The sequence below is a fragment of the Lampetra fluviatilis genome, chromosome 73, assembly GCF_964198595.1.
Source record: "Lampetra fluviatilis chromosome 73, kcLamFluv1.1, whole genome shotgun sequence".
NCBI lineage: Eukaryota > Metazoa > Chordata > Hyperoartia > Petromyzontiformes > Petromyzontidae > Lampetra > Lampetra fluviatilis.
This window is the reverse complement of record NC_136347.1, coordinates 2435974-2449269: the sequence shown is the minus strand read 5'-3', so window position 1 is coordinate 2449269 and position 13296 is coordinate 2435974. Positions and strand designations below refer to the sequence as shown.

The following is a 13296-nucleotide window of genomic DNA, read 5'->3' as shown; positions in this document are numbered from 1 at the left end:
GAAATACCTTGAGAGGTCAGCGGTTCGTAGCACCATGTTTGCGAGGTTTAGTACCCTGTGCTGTAAAGGGGGGCGGCTATGCGATCCGCGCGTAAAAACCTGTGAGGTGACACAAATTGGCAGCTCACAAAGTGAATTGCACACGTAAGTAGGCTTTCACAACCGAATGATATCCATAAGAGCTTTTTGTTAGGTTAGATCGCGTAAATATGAATGTGTCGTCATACACCACCACCACCCGATATAGTTCATTAGTGAGGGTTTGTCACGTAAACAAAACATGCCAATTAGTTACAAGTTCAGCACTAACACGTTGTGTATTGGAGAGTAAACCCACTACAACAATTACCATTTGCAAATAGTAAATGCAAATGTTGTGGATTTACTCTCCAACACACCGGTGTGCTCTACTAAGGAACGAATGAGTTCACAAAGTTGTTCGTACCTTAAAGAAAGATCCCCCCCTGTACAGCCTTAACAGACTGTAGGGGAAAGTTAGCGAGCATCTATGAAGGCCGATACGGCCCACGAGGGGGTGGGTGGCCAGCACCACGCCCGGCCGCTTTTGTCTCCCCAGTGGCGAAGTTATATACACAAACCGCTCTCAGTACTCATTTGAGACGGAGTCGACTTAGGGGAGGCCCAGGACCGGTTCAGATAATCCGCTCCCCACAACTGTATATATATACACGTACGCACTCGCACTTTACTGTTTTAACATCACGTCGATGTCAGCCGATGGTTGACCGCCTTCAAAAGCAGGCCATGGACAGCCGGACGGTGCCCAAGGGCGGCAGCAGCCGAGAGTGTTGAATCGTCAATGTTGGAAATGAGTTGGGGAGATGTTAACTCTCTTACCTGGTATGCAGGAGGTCGGGGGTTTCATCCGGAACCCGACGCCTGCTGTATATTTGGAGTTTCCGTGTCTTCTCCCTCTCTCCGTGGTCGCGTGGATTTTTCTCCAGGGTCCTCCGTTTTTTTTCCCCCTCCACATTTAGAATCGACGTCGCCACATGTTTCAAGAGTAATTCAGCTGCCACAATAAATTATCACGCAATGATGATAAGCCGCTTCGTTGAGCAGCTATCATTTGTGATGGCCAGGTGACTTCTCAAGCTCAGTGTGGCCTTATCTGGTAAAATAAAAAAAAAGTTTCCATATTTCGTTCGGGAGGAGAGTTTGGCAGCGGGTCGACAATCGTGGGACAACGACGCCCACTGTGAGACTCACGGAGTCAGACCCCCCCCCCACCCCCCTGGGGGGCCTTTGCTGGCCCCCTTCTTGGCCTCCAAAGCGTGGCTTGGAGAATGTTCAGGGTTGATCGCGTAAAAGTGGGGTGGAAGGGGGTGTCGTGTCAAACGGAGCTGATGTTCACGTCAGGCCCAGCAGTCCGATCTTTATGATGTCTATCATCAGCAGCATCATCAGACCCTGACAAACAGAAAATACGAACGGGATTTTAACAATCTGCACAGTATTCCACATTTGGTGTCACGTGTTAATGTCTCATATGGGGAAAGAGAGACACACACAAACTCCAAATATACAGCAGCAGACATCGTCAAGGTCGGGAACGAACCAAAGACCTCCTGTACCCCAGGCGAGGTAGTTAACATCTCACCACTGTGTTCGCCTTGTGGGATCGCCCTCTTGAGCTTCAGCTTGACGGTCGCAGCAATGAGGCAGTGGTTCGTCAAAAGATGTCACAGTTCGTTTGTCAGCGATTGTATTGTGAATTATTGGATCTCTGCTGTGTACAGAGCCTGCTGACGAGGCATTGGGTGCCGTGGTGGCTAGATGTTAACTCCCTCGCCTGGTATACAGGAGGTCGTGGGTTTGATCCCGACCCTGACGCCTGCTGCTGTATAGTTGGAGTTTGCGTCTCTCTCATCATCATAATCATGGTGGCTATGAGATGTTAACTCCTTCGCCTGGTATGCAAGAGGTCATGGTTTCGGGCACGACCCTCACGCCTGCTGCATATTTGGAGTTTGCGTGTCTCTCTCTCCCTGTGGTCGCGTGGATTTTTCTCAGGGTCCTCCGGTTTTTCCCTCGAATCAACGTCACGTGTTTAGATTATTTGTCTGCTGCTATAAATTTCCGCACGATGATGATGATAAGCCACTTCGTTGAGTTATATCAATTTGTGATACCCAGTTCGCTTCTGAAAAAAAACCACATAGCTAAGCAGGACCTTTACCTGGTCAAATAAAGGTTAGGTTTTAGTGTTTTTTGTAATAAACAACGGTCGTTCTATTTCGATGTAAAGCTTTCGTGATTGCAGGGATTCATCTTCTTGGTTCTTTCGGTGAAGTCACATAGAAGGGAAATAATAAAATAATAAAAATAAAACATAATAAAATACAATTCTCCCGACGTTTCGGCCACAACGCAAGCAGACGCTGTCTTTCCGACAGACCTGTTCTTCACCTGAGGACGGCTGCTTGCGTTGTGGCCGAAACGTCATGAGAATGATTGTATTATGTTTTATTTTTATTATTTTATTTCCCTTCTACGTGACTTTACCGAAAGAACCAAGAAAAACGGTCGTTTTCCCAGAGATGTGAGCAAGGTCAATGGCCGATTGCTGCGCATTCGGATCGCCCCAACACAGGGAAGTAGAGCGCCCGTCGCCTGGATCCTGTTCACGTGAAATGGCTGCATCAAAAGGAGGGCACCTGTGTGAGCATGCGGAGCTCCCAGACTTCGGTGCTTGAACTTGACGAAAGCCGCAGTTATCAAGCCCAGTACCGCCACTGCTACCACCGCTGCCATCAGTCCAGTCCTCTTCGTGGAGGAAAAAAGCGATGCATTCGAGGTCACCGCCTCAAGCTCGAAAGTGGCGTTACTCACGTCCCCACCGCGTGGCTGTGGGGCTGAAGAGACACGGACGGTGGCGTCAAGAACCGACGCGGTGGCAGAGAAGGGGCTCAACGAGACCCCCACTCACACCCAGCACCACGGCCTCAACACGGCTTCACGTGCAGCAGGGAGAGACCACTCACTCAACACGGCTTCACATGCAGCAGGGAGAGACCACTCACTCAACACGGCTTCACATGCAGGAGGGAGAGACCACACACTCAACACGGCTTCAAATGCAGGAGTAGGGAGACGCCACTCACTCAACACGGCTTCACGTGCAGCAGGGAGAGACCACTCACTCAACACGGCTTCATGTGCAGCAGGGAGAGACCACTCACTCAACACGGCTTCACGTGCAGCAGGGAGAGACCACTCACTCAACACGGCTTCATGTGCAGCAGGGAGAGACACTCACTCAACACGGCTTCACGTGCAGCAGGGAGAGACACTCACTCAACACGGCTTCACGTGCAGCAGGGAGAGACCACTCACTCAACACGGCTTCATGTGCAGCAGGGAGAGACCACTCACTCAACACGGCTTCACGTGCAGCAGGGAGAGACCACTCACTCAACACGGCTTCACGTGCAGCAGGGAGAGACCACTCACTCAACACGGTTTCACGTGCAGCAGGGAGAGACCACTCACTCAACACGGCTTCATGTGCAGCAGGGAGAGACCACTCACTCAACACGGCTTCACATGCAGCAGGGAGAGACCACTCACTCAACACGGCTTCACGTGCAGCAGGGAGAGACCACTCACTCAACACGGCTTCACGTGCAGCAGGGAGAGACCACTCACTCAACACGGCTTCACGTGCAGCAGGGAGAGACCACTCACTCAACACGGCTTCAGGTGCAGTCCCGGAAATAACGCAGGAGTCGTGTTAAGATGTTCAAATTCCAAATAAACACAAAAAGCTAGCATCACAAGGCATTATCGAATCTACAGTAACCACACATCACACTTGTGGCATTGTCCTTCCAGCTGATTGGCCTACACCAGGGCTACAGCCTTTCTATTTAGCCTTGTATCTGCACCACCCGTGTTAGATGCGAGAACGCCAAAAGACGAACGGCACAAAGGCAATGCAAATATCAAAGCATTAATAGCTCGGGCGAGCAGTTGTATCTATGTGATCTTTTTTTACTGGTATCAAGATAATGAAAAACGAAGAGGTTGCTTAACCCCTTCAGGCAAGAACACAGCTGCTTTTAAGCTGTTCAAACGCCTAATAGACACATCTATTGCAAGGCATCGTCAAATCTGCATTGACCACGCATCATGCGTGTGGTAAAACATGCCGGAAAGGTGCAAATCAGCCTATTCTTTTTTTCATCATCTTGATACCGGCAAAAAGGTTCCCGTAGATATATAAACAAACCATCCCCCCCCCCCCCTTTTTGCAAGTGGGCTTTGGGACCACACGGCCCAATCTCTTATTCACCTGCGGCCGTCACATTCAGCATCACCTCTCCTTCCACCAAGTTGTTCTCCGTGTTGCACCGTCCGCAGATCACCTGGCACCTAAACACGGGGTGGAGGCTCGAGGAGACGTACAGGAGCCTCAGGGAGCAGTCGCCCTTCTCCACGTTGCCCACAAACGTGGCCACTCCGGTACTGGCAATTTCGATTCCTGAGTTGTAGATCTGCAACAGGAAAAAAACAACAACCCACAATTCGCAACACCACACAAACATGCAATTTACCAGAACGCAACACAAAAACTCTCGTACGAGGACGAAGCTAAGTAGGGTTGAGTACTTGGATGGGAGACTTCCTCTAGAGTACAAGGTACTGCAAGGTGACCAGGAGATAGCAGTACAATAAACCCTTCAACCTCGCTGGGTTTAGCTATGCGGTGCCACGGTGGCTAGGAGATGTTAACTACTTTGCCTGGTGTACATATCGTGGGTTCGATCCCAACCCTGACGCCTGCTGCATATTTTCAGTTTGCGTCTCTCTCTCTCATCATCACAGTGGCTAGGAGATGTCAACTCCCTCGCCTGGCATACAGGAGGTCGTGGGTTCGATCCCGATCCAGACGCCTGCTGTTGTATATTTGAAGTCTGCATCTCTTTCTCTCTCCCCATGGTCGCGTAGATTTTTCTCAGCGGTCCTCCGGGTTTTCCCGTCCACATTTAGAAACATTGTCACCACGCGTTCAGAGTCATTTGGCTGCTGCTATAAAATGTCCACATGATGATGATGAGCCACTTGGTTTGGGTTCTCATTTGTGATAGCCAGGGGTCGCTTCTGAAAAAGTGGGGCTTTACGCAACTGGTAAAATTAATATGTATTTAAGTTTAATAGTTTAGTACAAGGGGCTGCTAACACTGCGACCCAACCTTCCCCCTCTACTCATCCCCCCTCACAAAGACAAAGATTCCTCCCCTATAGCCCGTAACAGGCTGTTGGGGCAAGTGCTGTTCGTAGCGAGTAGCAGCAGCGCCTATGAAAGCTACCGGATCTGTGGCACACGAGATTCCTGCTGCACAGCGTCGTCACCGCACTGCTCGCGATGACGCTTCTGCTGCCGCCACGGGAGAACAACACGTGGGTGGTGGTGAGCATGCGCATCATCGATCAATATTTTATGCCTATACTAGTGCTTTTTGGCAGAGATGCATGGAAAATAGTAATATTTTTGGATTATCCACGATTTGTAATTATCCGTAGCTGTCCTCCCGATCTATGAGTGCGGATAATTGAGTCTACTGTGTTTGTTTGGAACTTTACAGTCTCCTTGTGCACATGGCTTGTCCCTTGGGTGTGCCAGTTCCCCCCAATAGGAAGCCATTCAATTATGAAATCGGCCAAAACTTCGTAAAACTTCGTAAAACAAGATTCTTATTAAACGGTACAGTTGTTCCTCCAGGGCAAAAACAAGCACAGACAAATAACATTCCGTTGGTTAAACAAAACCGCGGAGTGTCAGTGCAAGCAGTAACATGCGCACAGAGGCAGTTGTTCAGTTAGACCTGAGGAGGAGGTCACCGTTCAGTCACCTTGGTGATGTCGTGCATGGACATGTTCTCCGAGTAGTACGTGGGCATCATAGACCACTTGACAATGATGTAATTCAGGTCGGTCGGTGGTGGTGAGAAGGAGCAATTGATAGTCAAGCTCGCTCCCTCCGTCACGTACAGCTTTTCCGGCAGAGAGAGCTGGAGCTTTGCGGCAAATGTCACATCTGCACGGGAAGAGAGAGACCGGTTAACACCCGCTACAGATGTCTAACACACAGAGACTGCTGCTCACACTCGTTTATCCGCTGTTTTTGCTGCGCGCTCCATTTTAATCCTCTCCTTGGACAACATAATCAGGGATTGTCTGCTCTGAAACCCCATCTCTTGAAAGTGACCTTCCCTCCTTAGTTTTGTCGGTTGCCCCCTGGGTTCTGTTTTTGTTTGTTAATGTCCATGCAATGCACAATGGGATCCTCGGACGGAATGCGCAATTATACATTTGAATGATTTTTTATTGAACTTCTTTCGCACTGTACGTAGCCAACCGTGCTCATGGGATGTACGGAGGGGGGGACAATAAATGCACAGCTCGAGACGATGCGCGTGTGTATGGTTCTGTGGTCACTTCCCCAAGTGGCCAATAAATACATTATCAGTGGCCTGATAACAGAAAAATCCGGGAACAAACAGCAAAGTCTTCCAGAAAAAAACACCGTATTTCAATGCTGTGTGCAAAAAATCCCAGTGGGATGCAAGTCAAACAATAACAACCATAAGACAATTTAGATCAAAGTTATCAGGCTAACTCTGTACTACAACAAACAAACATGGCTAGATCAAAACGTTTTCAAAATCACCAAAATAAAGCTACAAAAGCAATGCGACAGTGATCATAGGAACTGTGATTCAAATTTAACAATAAACGATATACATAACATGTACGACCAAACTTTGCAGCCATAGCTGGCTGCATTAGTCACTCCATAACAGCTGGAGTATCAGTAGCAGAATCAAAACTTTTTCAATGCACCTTTAAAGATCAGCACACTAAAATGTGATGCTAGCAGCAATGAGATTTGAGAGTTATATTTGTGATTTAAAGCTTTCGTGACTGCAGGGATTCATATTATTGGTTCTTTTGGTAAAGCCACGTAGAAGGGAAATAATAAAATACAAATATAAAACAATAAAAAATTCTCGTTTCACGTTTCGACTGCAACACAAGCAATCATCATCACACCTGATGATTGCTTGTGTTGCAGCAAAGTAAATAGCCCTATATGACCAAGCTAGACATCTGCTCCAGAGAATAAACGTATCAATGATATGCAACTCAACTAGGTTATTTCTTAAAATGCGGAGACAAATTGCAATGAAAGATGCAGAAAAACGCTAATTTAAGGCTTTGTTTACTTGGTAAAGTTTGTATAAAATTGTAGAAACTATTTATAAAATAAAAATAACTATTTTTAAAATATAAAGTTAGTTTTATGATTTTAAAGTCATTGGTAATAACAAAGTTATTGGTAATAATTGTGTGCATGTTATGAAAGTTTACAATTTATAGAAGCAAAATATAAAAAAATATATAAAAATTGACAAACTGATAATCTTAACAGGTACATTAACAATACACTGAGGGTAAAGTTAGCACTTTAGATGTCTTTACTGAACAGAAATACAGAAGCACCAGTACTTGCCTCACGTGCCAGTAAATAGATCATGAGCAAACGAGTATCTAGAAACAGAACAAGCGTGAATAAACGCAAGAATATGTATGAAATACATGTCTTGGGGACAAACATCAATTTTGTAAATTAGGCATTGTCTTAATTAACAGCAGAGGTGTTGGAATGTTTGATTTGTAACGTCCAGGCAAATAGGCGTGATTGCGATAGGTGCAAAAACAGGTTTCCTGCGAGAAAAATTAAACAGCTGGAAAGCTGATCACGTATTATTTTACTGCTGTTGGTGTAACAAATAAAATGGCACCATTGAAGTGTTACTACCTTGGGTGGTATCGATATCTGGTCTGGCCCAAAGACCATATGGTGACCTTTATTGACATGCATTTAAACAATGCATTATTTTACGAATCGCTTCCACGCAGCACCGAGGTCGTAGCTATCCGAATGAAACACCCCACTAGCAACAACACCCGTCTCTAAGTGACCGTGACGTCCTCGCGCCGCTTGTGCCATGCTAGGTGCACTGTTGATGATTATGACGGTGATTATGACCTGGCAACACTAAACACGCAGTGACACGAGCACTCACGCAGTAGAGCAACGAATCGGGCAGTCCACACCAATCCCATATTTTCCTTCCTGCGCCACTGAAACAGACCAAAGCAATACAGCCTGCAAGTGTAAACAAGCCCAAATATAGCGCTGGGAAACTCCCACACATTCCAACCCCTTCTCTCCCCCTATCTCCACCCCTATCTCCACCCCCTCTCTCTGCCCATTGCCTAACACACTTGGACTGTGCCCCTCTCACTCAGCTCCACCTCTATCCCACGCTTTACTCCCACATTTGCATTGGCTGCCCCGCCAATGCTGTTAACGGCCACAGCTTTCCTCCTCGCAACTCGAATCCTCCGCCCACTCACAACTTTGGAAGCCCTTATATGCATGAATTTCGATTTAAAGCTTTCGTGACTGCAGGGATTCATCTTCTTGGTTCTTTCGTTAAAGTCACGTAAAAGGGAAATAATAAAAATAAAACAATAAAATACAATTCGCACGACGTTTCGGCCACAACGCAAGCAGCCGTCCTCAGGTGAAGAGGTCTGTTGTCTTTCTGACAAACCTGTTCTTCACCTGAGGACGGCTGCTTGCGTTGTGGCCGAAACGTCGTGAGAATTGTATTTTATTATGTTATTTTATTATTTCTCTTCTACGTGACTTTACCGACAGAACCAACAAGACGAATCCCTTAGAAGCAGTTGCATTTGGAGGCTTGCCCCCTATTTTCTCTCTGTCTGAAGACTGCTTGTGTTGCGATCGAAACGTGGGTTTTTTGCTTTTATTTTATTCGAATTTTCCATCTACAGTACGTGACTTAACCGTAAGAACCAAAGAATACGCCCCCTTGTGTCCACATATGTGGTTGCTACCACCCTCGTACACACACCCCTTGCCACAGATGTAGTTGGTACGTCCGTTAGCGAGCATCTGTTTGGACACACGAGGGGGTGTGGGTGGTTGGCCGGCCACACGACATTTTGCTTCAAATGCCGCGCGAGGTGCTCGTTTGAGGCCGAGTCTACCTAGGGGATGCCCAGGACAGGTTCAGATTATCGTCACCGGTGTTGGTGACCGTGAGCGGGAATCGAACTCGGGTGGCTGGGTTCGTAGGGCGTGGTGATAATGCACTTTAATGCTGACAGATATTGAGTAATGCTGCATACTAATGATTACAAATACAGTTTACAGGTAGTCCCCGAGTTGCGATGGTCCGACTTACGCTATTTCGATCTCACGCAGGCAAATTCAAGTTCATTTATTAGGTATAGCCCTGTGAGCCATTCGGCTCTTGAATCGGGTGCAACCGCAACAAACAAAAAACAAAAACATGAAAAAAAACATCTTAAAGTGAATATGTGACTAAGTGCAAACAGAAATCCAAGAAAAGACAGCAAAATATTGCAGAAAAAAAATCACCGTACACCAACGCTGTGTGCAAAAATCCCAGTGGGATGCAAGTCAAACAACCAACAACAACCACAAGACAACTTAGATTAAGGCCATCAGTCTAACTCTGTACTACAAACGCAGCAGCGTACAATGTACGATATTGATTAACCTGCTGATTTATCATAGCAATCCTCTTCTGACAACGAAGTTAATGTAGCCATCAACCTAACATCGTTCAAGTATGCAGACGACGGACAGAATCTTGGTGAGTACAGTACAATGATACGTTACGATACGTTCAATGCATGTGTGATACGTAGACGCTGTCTTCTCGACAGACCTGTTCTCCACCTGAGGACGGCTGCTTGCGATGTGGCCGAAACGTCGTGAGAATTATTTTATTATGTTTTATTTTTATTATTTTATTATTTCCATTCTACGTGACTTTACCGAAAGGACCAAGAAGATGAATCCCTGCAGTCACGAAAGCTTTAAATCGAAATATGATAGGTAGCTCTAGCGATTTCATTTTTGGGTTACCACGATACGATACGTATGCATGTTAAAAGTTGTTATAGCAGACAGGATTGTTTCGTGAAATTAATTTTCTATTAAATTGCAGTTCATATAGGTAGGCTAAGAATTTACCTTATTTTTTTTACTTTACATTTTACTGTGCAATACAGTATTGTAATTAATACATACATACAAGTATATAGTTTATACAGTACGGTATTGTAAATTGCTCTGTTTTGCTAAATTATCACCATTCTTTAAGACTCCTGGGTAGGCTGGGTCATCTTCGACTTACGATATTTTTGACTTACGATGGGGTCATCGTAACGCATCTCCATCGTAAGTAGAGGACTACCTGTACTAATAATGCACAATACTGCATACAGTACTTATAATGAATAATAATTCAAACTTACAATTATGCATGCCGATAATAAAGCAATACGATCATTAATAATAATGTATAGTGGAAATTAATACTGTAATCTTATGAAGTAATGCATACCCAAAATGAATTATGCATAATTATACTAAATAATAATTCATACGTATAACGAATGAAAATACTGATAATTAATCATGCATACTGATAATGGATAATGCATACTAATCATGAATATCCATTCATACTTATATATTGAAGCACTGATAATTAATTACAATGCATACTGATAATTATAATGTATACTGGTAATGAATAATATTGTATTTTAATATTACATACTAATGAGGAATAATAATACCCTGAAAAACGTAACTATTCCATTTACTCATAATAAAGGTTTTGATTATATCGCGTAAGTATAAATGTGTCGAAACCCTCCACTACCCGACACGGCCAATCGGTAAGGGATTTGTTACATAAACAAAACGCCAAATAGTAACTAGTATAGTGTAGTGTGTAATGTAGTGTGTAGCGTAGTGTGTAGTGTAGTGTATAGTAGTGTATAGTAGTGTGTAGTGTATAGTCGTGTAGTGTATAGTCGTGTAGTGTGTAGTGTAGTGTGCAGCGTAGTGTGTAGTGTAGCGTAGTGTGTAGCATAGTATGTAGTGTATAGTGTAGTGTATAGTGTAGTGTGTAGTGAACTACTTAAGCCCAGCAACGTGTTGAAGAGTGAATCCACAACATTTAAAATCTGAGTAGTTCGACGTTTCGCTGGTTAATACATCCAGCATCATCGGGCGATTTGCCCGATGATGCTGGAGGATTTTGACACATTTATACTGACGCGATCTAAGCTAAAATCCTTTATTATGAATAATATTGGTCGCGAAAGAACCAGAGTATGGATGGATTCCTGTAGTCACGAAAGCTTCAAATCAAGATTGAAACAGTTAGTTGTACAGCAGCCAAATACTCTGAACAATGAAAACTAACAATGAATAATGGGAATTCGTTTATCAGTGGGTATTGCAGGCTTTGTCTTGGGCTAAATGTTCACGAACTATTTACATTTGCTCGAAACGTTTCGGATTTCTCACTTTATTTATTTCTCTCTTTGAAGGCAGCTGGTGTTTGGTGTCTTCATGAATGATTAATTTCGATTTAAAGCTTTTGTGACTGCAGGGATTCACATTCTTGGATCTTTCGGTAAAGTCACGTAGAAGGGAAATAATACAAATAAAACAATAACATTCTCACGACGTTTCGGCTTCTACCGAAAGATCCAAGAATTTGAATTATAAATTAAAAAAAAAAACTTCTTGCTGTAGTTTTCCCACATGATGATGATTGCTTGTGTTGCAATCGAAACATCGTGATTTATTTTATTTCTACCCTACGTGACTTTACCGAATCAACCAGAGTATGAATTCCTGCAGTCACGAAAACTTCAAATCAAGATGAAAACTTTTCATTCAAATCGCACGCGAGGGGGTGCCACGCACGGGGGATTCCCCCCCCCACGACCCAGAGAGGACCCCCACAATCCAGAGGGGACCCCCACAATCCAGAGGGGACCCCCACAATCCAAAGAGGATCCCCACAGATGCCGCAGCGGCGCGGCAGAAAATTAAAATAAAAATTCAAATTTTCAACGGCTCTCCCGGGCGACGCTCTCATTGGCTGGTCGATGGGAGGGGTCGAGGGGAGGGGTCGAGGGGAGGGGTCGAGGGGAGGGGTCGAGGGGAGGGGTCGAGGGGAGGGGTCGAGAGGAGGGGGTGGGGTCACCGGGCCGGACCCGCGCAATGGAACTGGATTTCCGGATCCCGGAGCGCGCCGTGGTGCGGAGCCGCTCCACGCCTGCCGCTCCACTCCGCGTTTCCGTCGATCCACGCCGTGTTTCGTAGTCTGCCGCGTCGTGGTGATGATGATGAGAGAGACACGAAAACTCCAAATACTGTATACAGGGTCGCGATTGAACCCTCTTGTATAGCAGTCGAGGTAGCTAACATATCCTAGCCACCGTGATAGCGACGAGAGAGATGCACGCAGACTACAAATATACAGCGTCGGGATCGAACCCCCGACCTCCTTCATCCAGTCGATCATCGATTACACTGGTCAACAAACTTTTTCTGGCATAAGGTATTCCAACGATTTTAAGGTAATTTTGGGGTGCCGATTCCAAATCTGGCATCAGTTTTTGTATATCACATCAGGTTTATGAGATATCAAATATTGCATTTTCAAAAAAAAACTGCAGAAGAGAAATATAAAATAAATGTGGGTATCTACATAAAATGATATTTTTATAAACACACTATCCTAAAAATACAGCACCATATTTTAACACTAAAGCAGTCACTGACTCGCAACAACTTGCAATCGTAAGTGACAGAGTTAATTTCGGGCAAAATCAATGAAAATGGGGTATGCCGATAGCATAAAAATGAGATGTGATAGAGCAAATCAGAGATCAGATTTGGAATCAGCACCCTGAAATTAGTCTAAAACAGCTGCAAAAGTCCAGGCCAGAAAAAAATGGGTTTTTTTGTTGACCAGTGTTATAATTGAACACAATTTATCATTAATTCTGTTACGGGATTCATTTCGTCCTCCTGCAGTGAAACACAATGTGGTAAAAATTTACACTATAAGACCTCCATTACCAGTGGCAAAATATAGTAATAGGTTTTTACCCTTTCAACTGGTACCCGAGCTCTCAATACTCTGATAGTGCGCTGTTTTTGAGTTGTACGCCTTTTGGCGTCATCTGGTCCAACACCAATGGAGACTAGGCTCTAAGAAAGCTGTCTCGGGTGTGGACCAATCAACTTCAAGGAGAGTGCATATCATTATCATCATCAGAGTTGTTTCTTTTTGTTTGCATTTTGACTGCTTGTGTTGTGGTTATTGCAAACAT

At 44.9% G+C, this 13296-nt stretch overlaps 1 protein-coding gene across 2 annotated transcripts; it reads right to left on the bottom strand.

Moving 5' to 3' along the window:
- Positions 1 to 748: 748 nt before the first annotated feature.
- Positions 749 to 8205, bottom strand: LOC144953236 (uncharacterized). Of its 2 annotated transcripts, none has more exons than XR_013640778.1 (5): positions 8115 to 8205; positions 5877 to 6061; positions 4341 to 4517; positions 2679 to 2876; positions 749 to 1431 (listed from the first exon to the last, which is right to left on the bottom strand). XR_013640778.1 is itself a non-coding variant. In XM_078883805.1 (5 exons), exons 1-5 carry the CDS (start codon positions 8152 to 8154, stop codon positions 1355 to 1357), a joined length of 702 nt encoding a protein of 233 aa, XP_078739931.1. In that variant the 5' UTR covers positions 8155 to 8205; the 3' UTR covers positions 749 to 1354. The 2 variants fall into 2 exon arrangements, 1 of the variants encoding a protein (XP_078739931.1); XM_078883805.1 differs by having other exon boundaries at positions 4316 to 4517.
- Positions 8206 to 13296: the final 5091 nt, after the last annotated feature.

Bases quoted from the DNA above. Each gene is read 5' to 3' on its own strand.
- LOC144953236 (XM_078883805.1), bottom strand. From the start codon at position 8,154: ATGGGATTGGTGTGGACTGCCCGATTCGTTGCTCTACTGC. The intron at 4,518-5,876 runs GTGACTGAACGG...TTCCTGTTGCAG, and splicing joins CCATGCACGACATCACCAAG to ATCTACAACTCAGGAATCGA. The intron at 2,877-4,315 runs GTGAATAAGAGA...GTGTCTCTTCAG, and splicing joins GCTGAATGTGACGGCCGCAG to CCCCACAGCCACGCGGTGGG.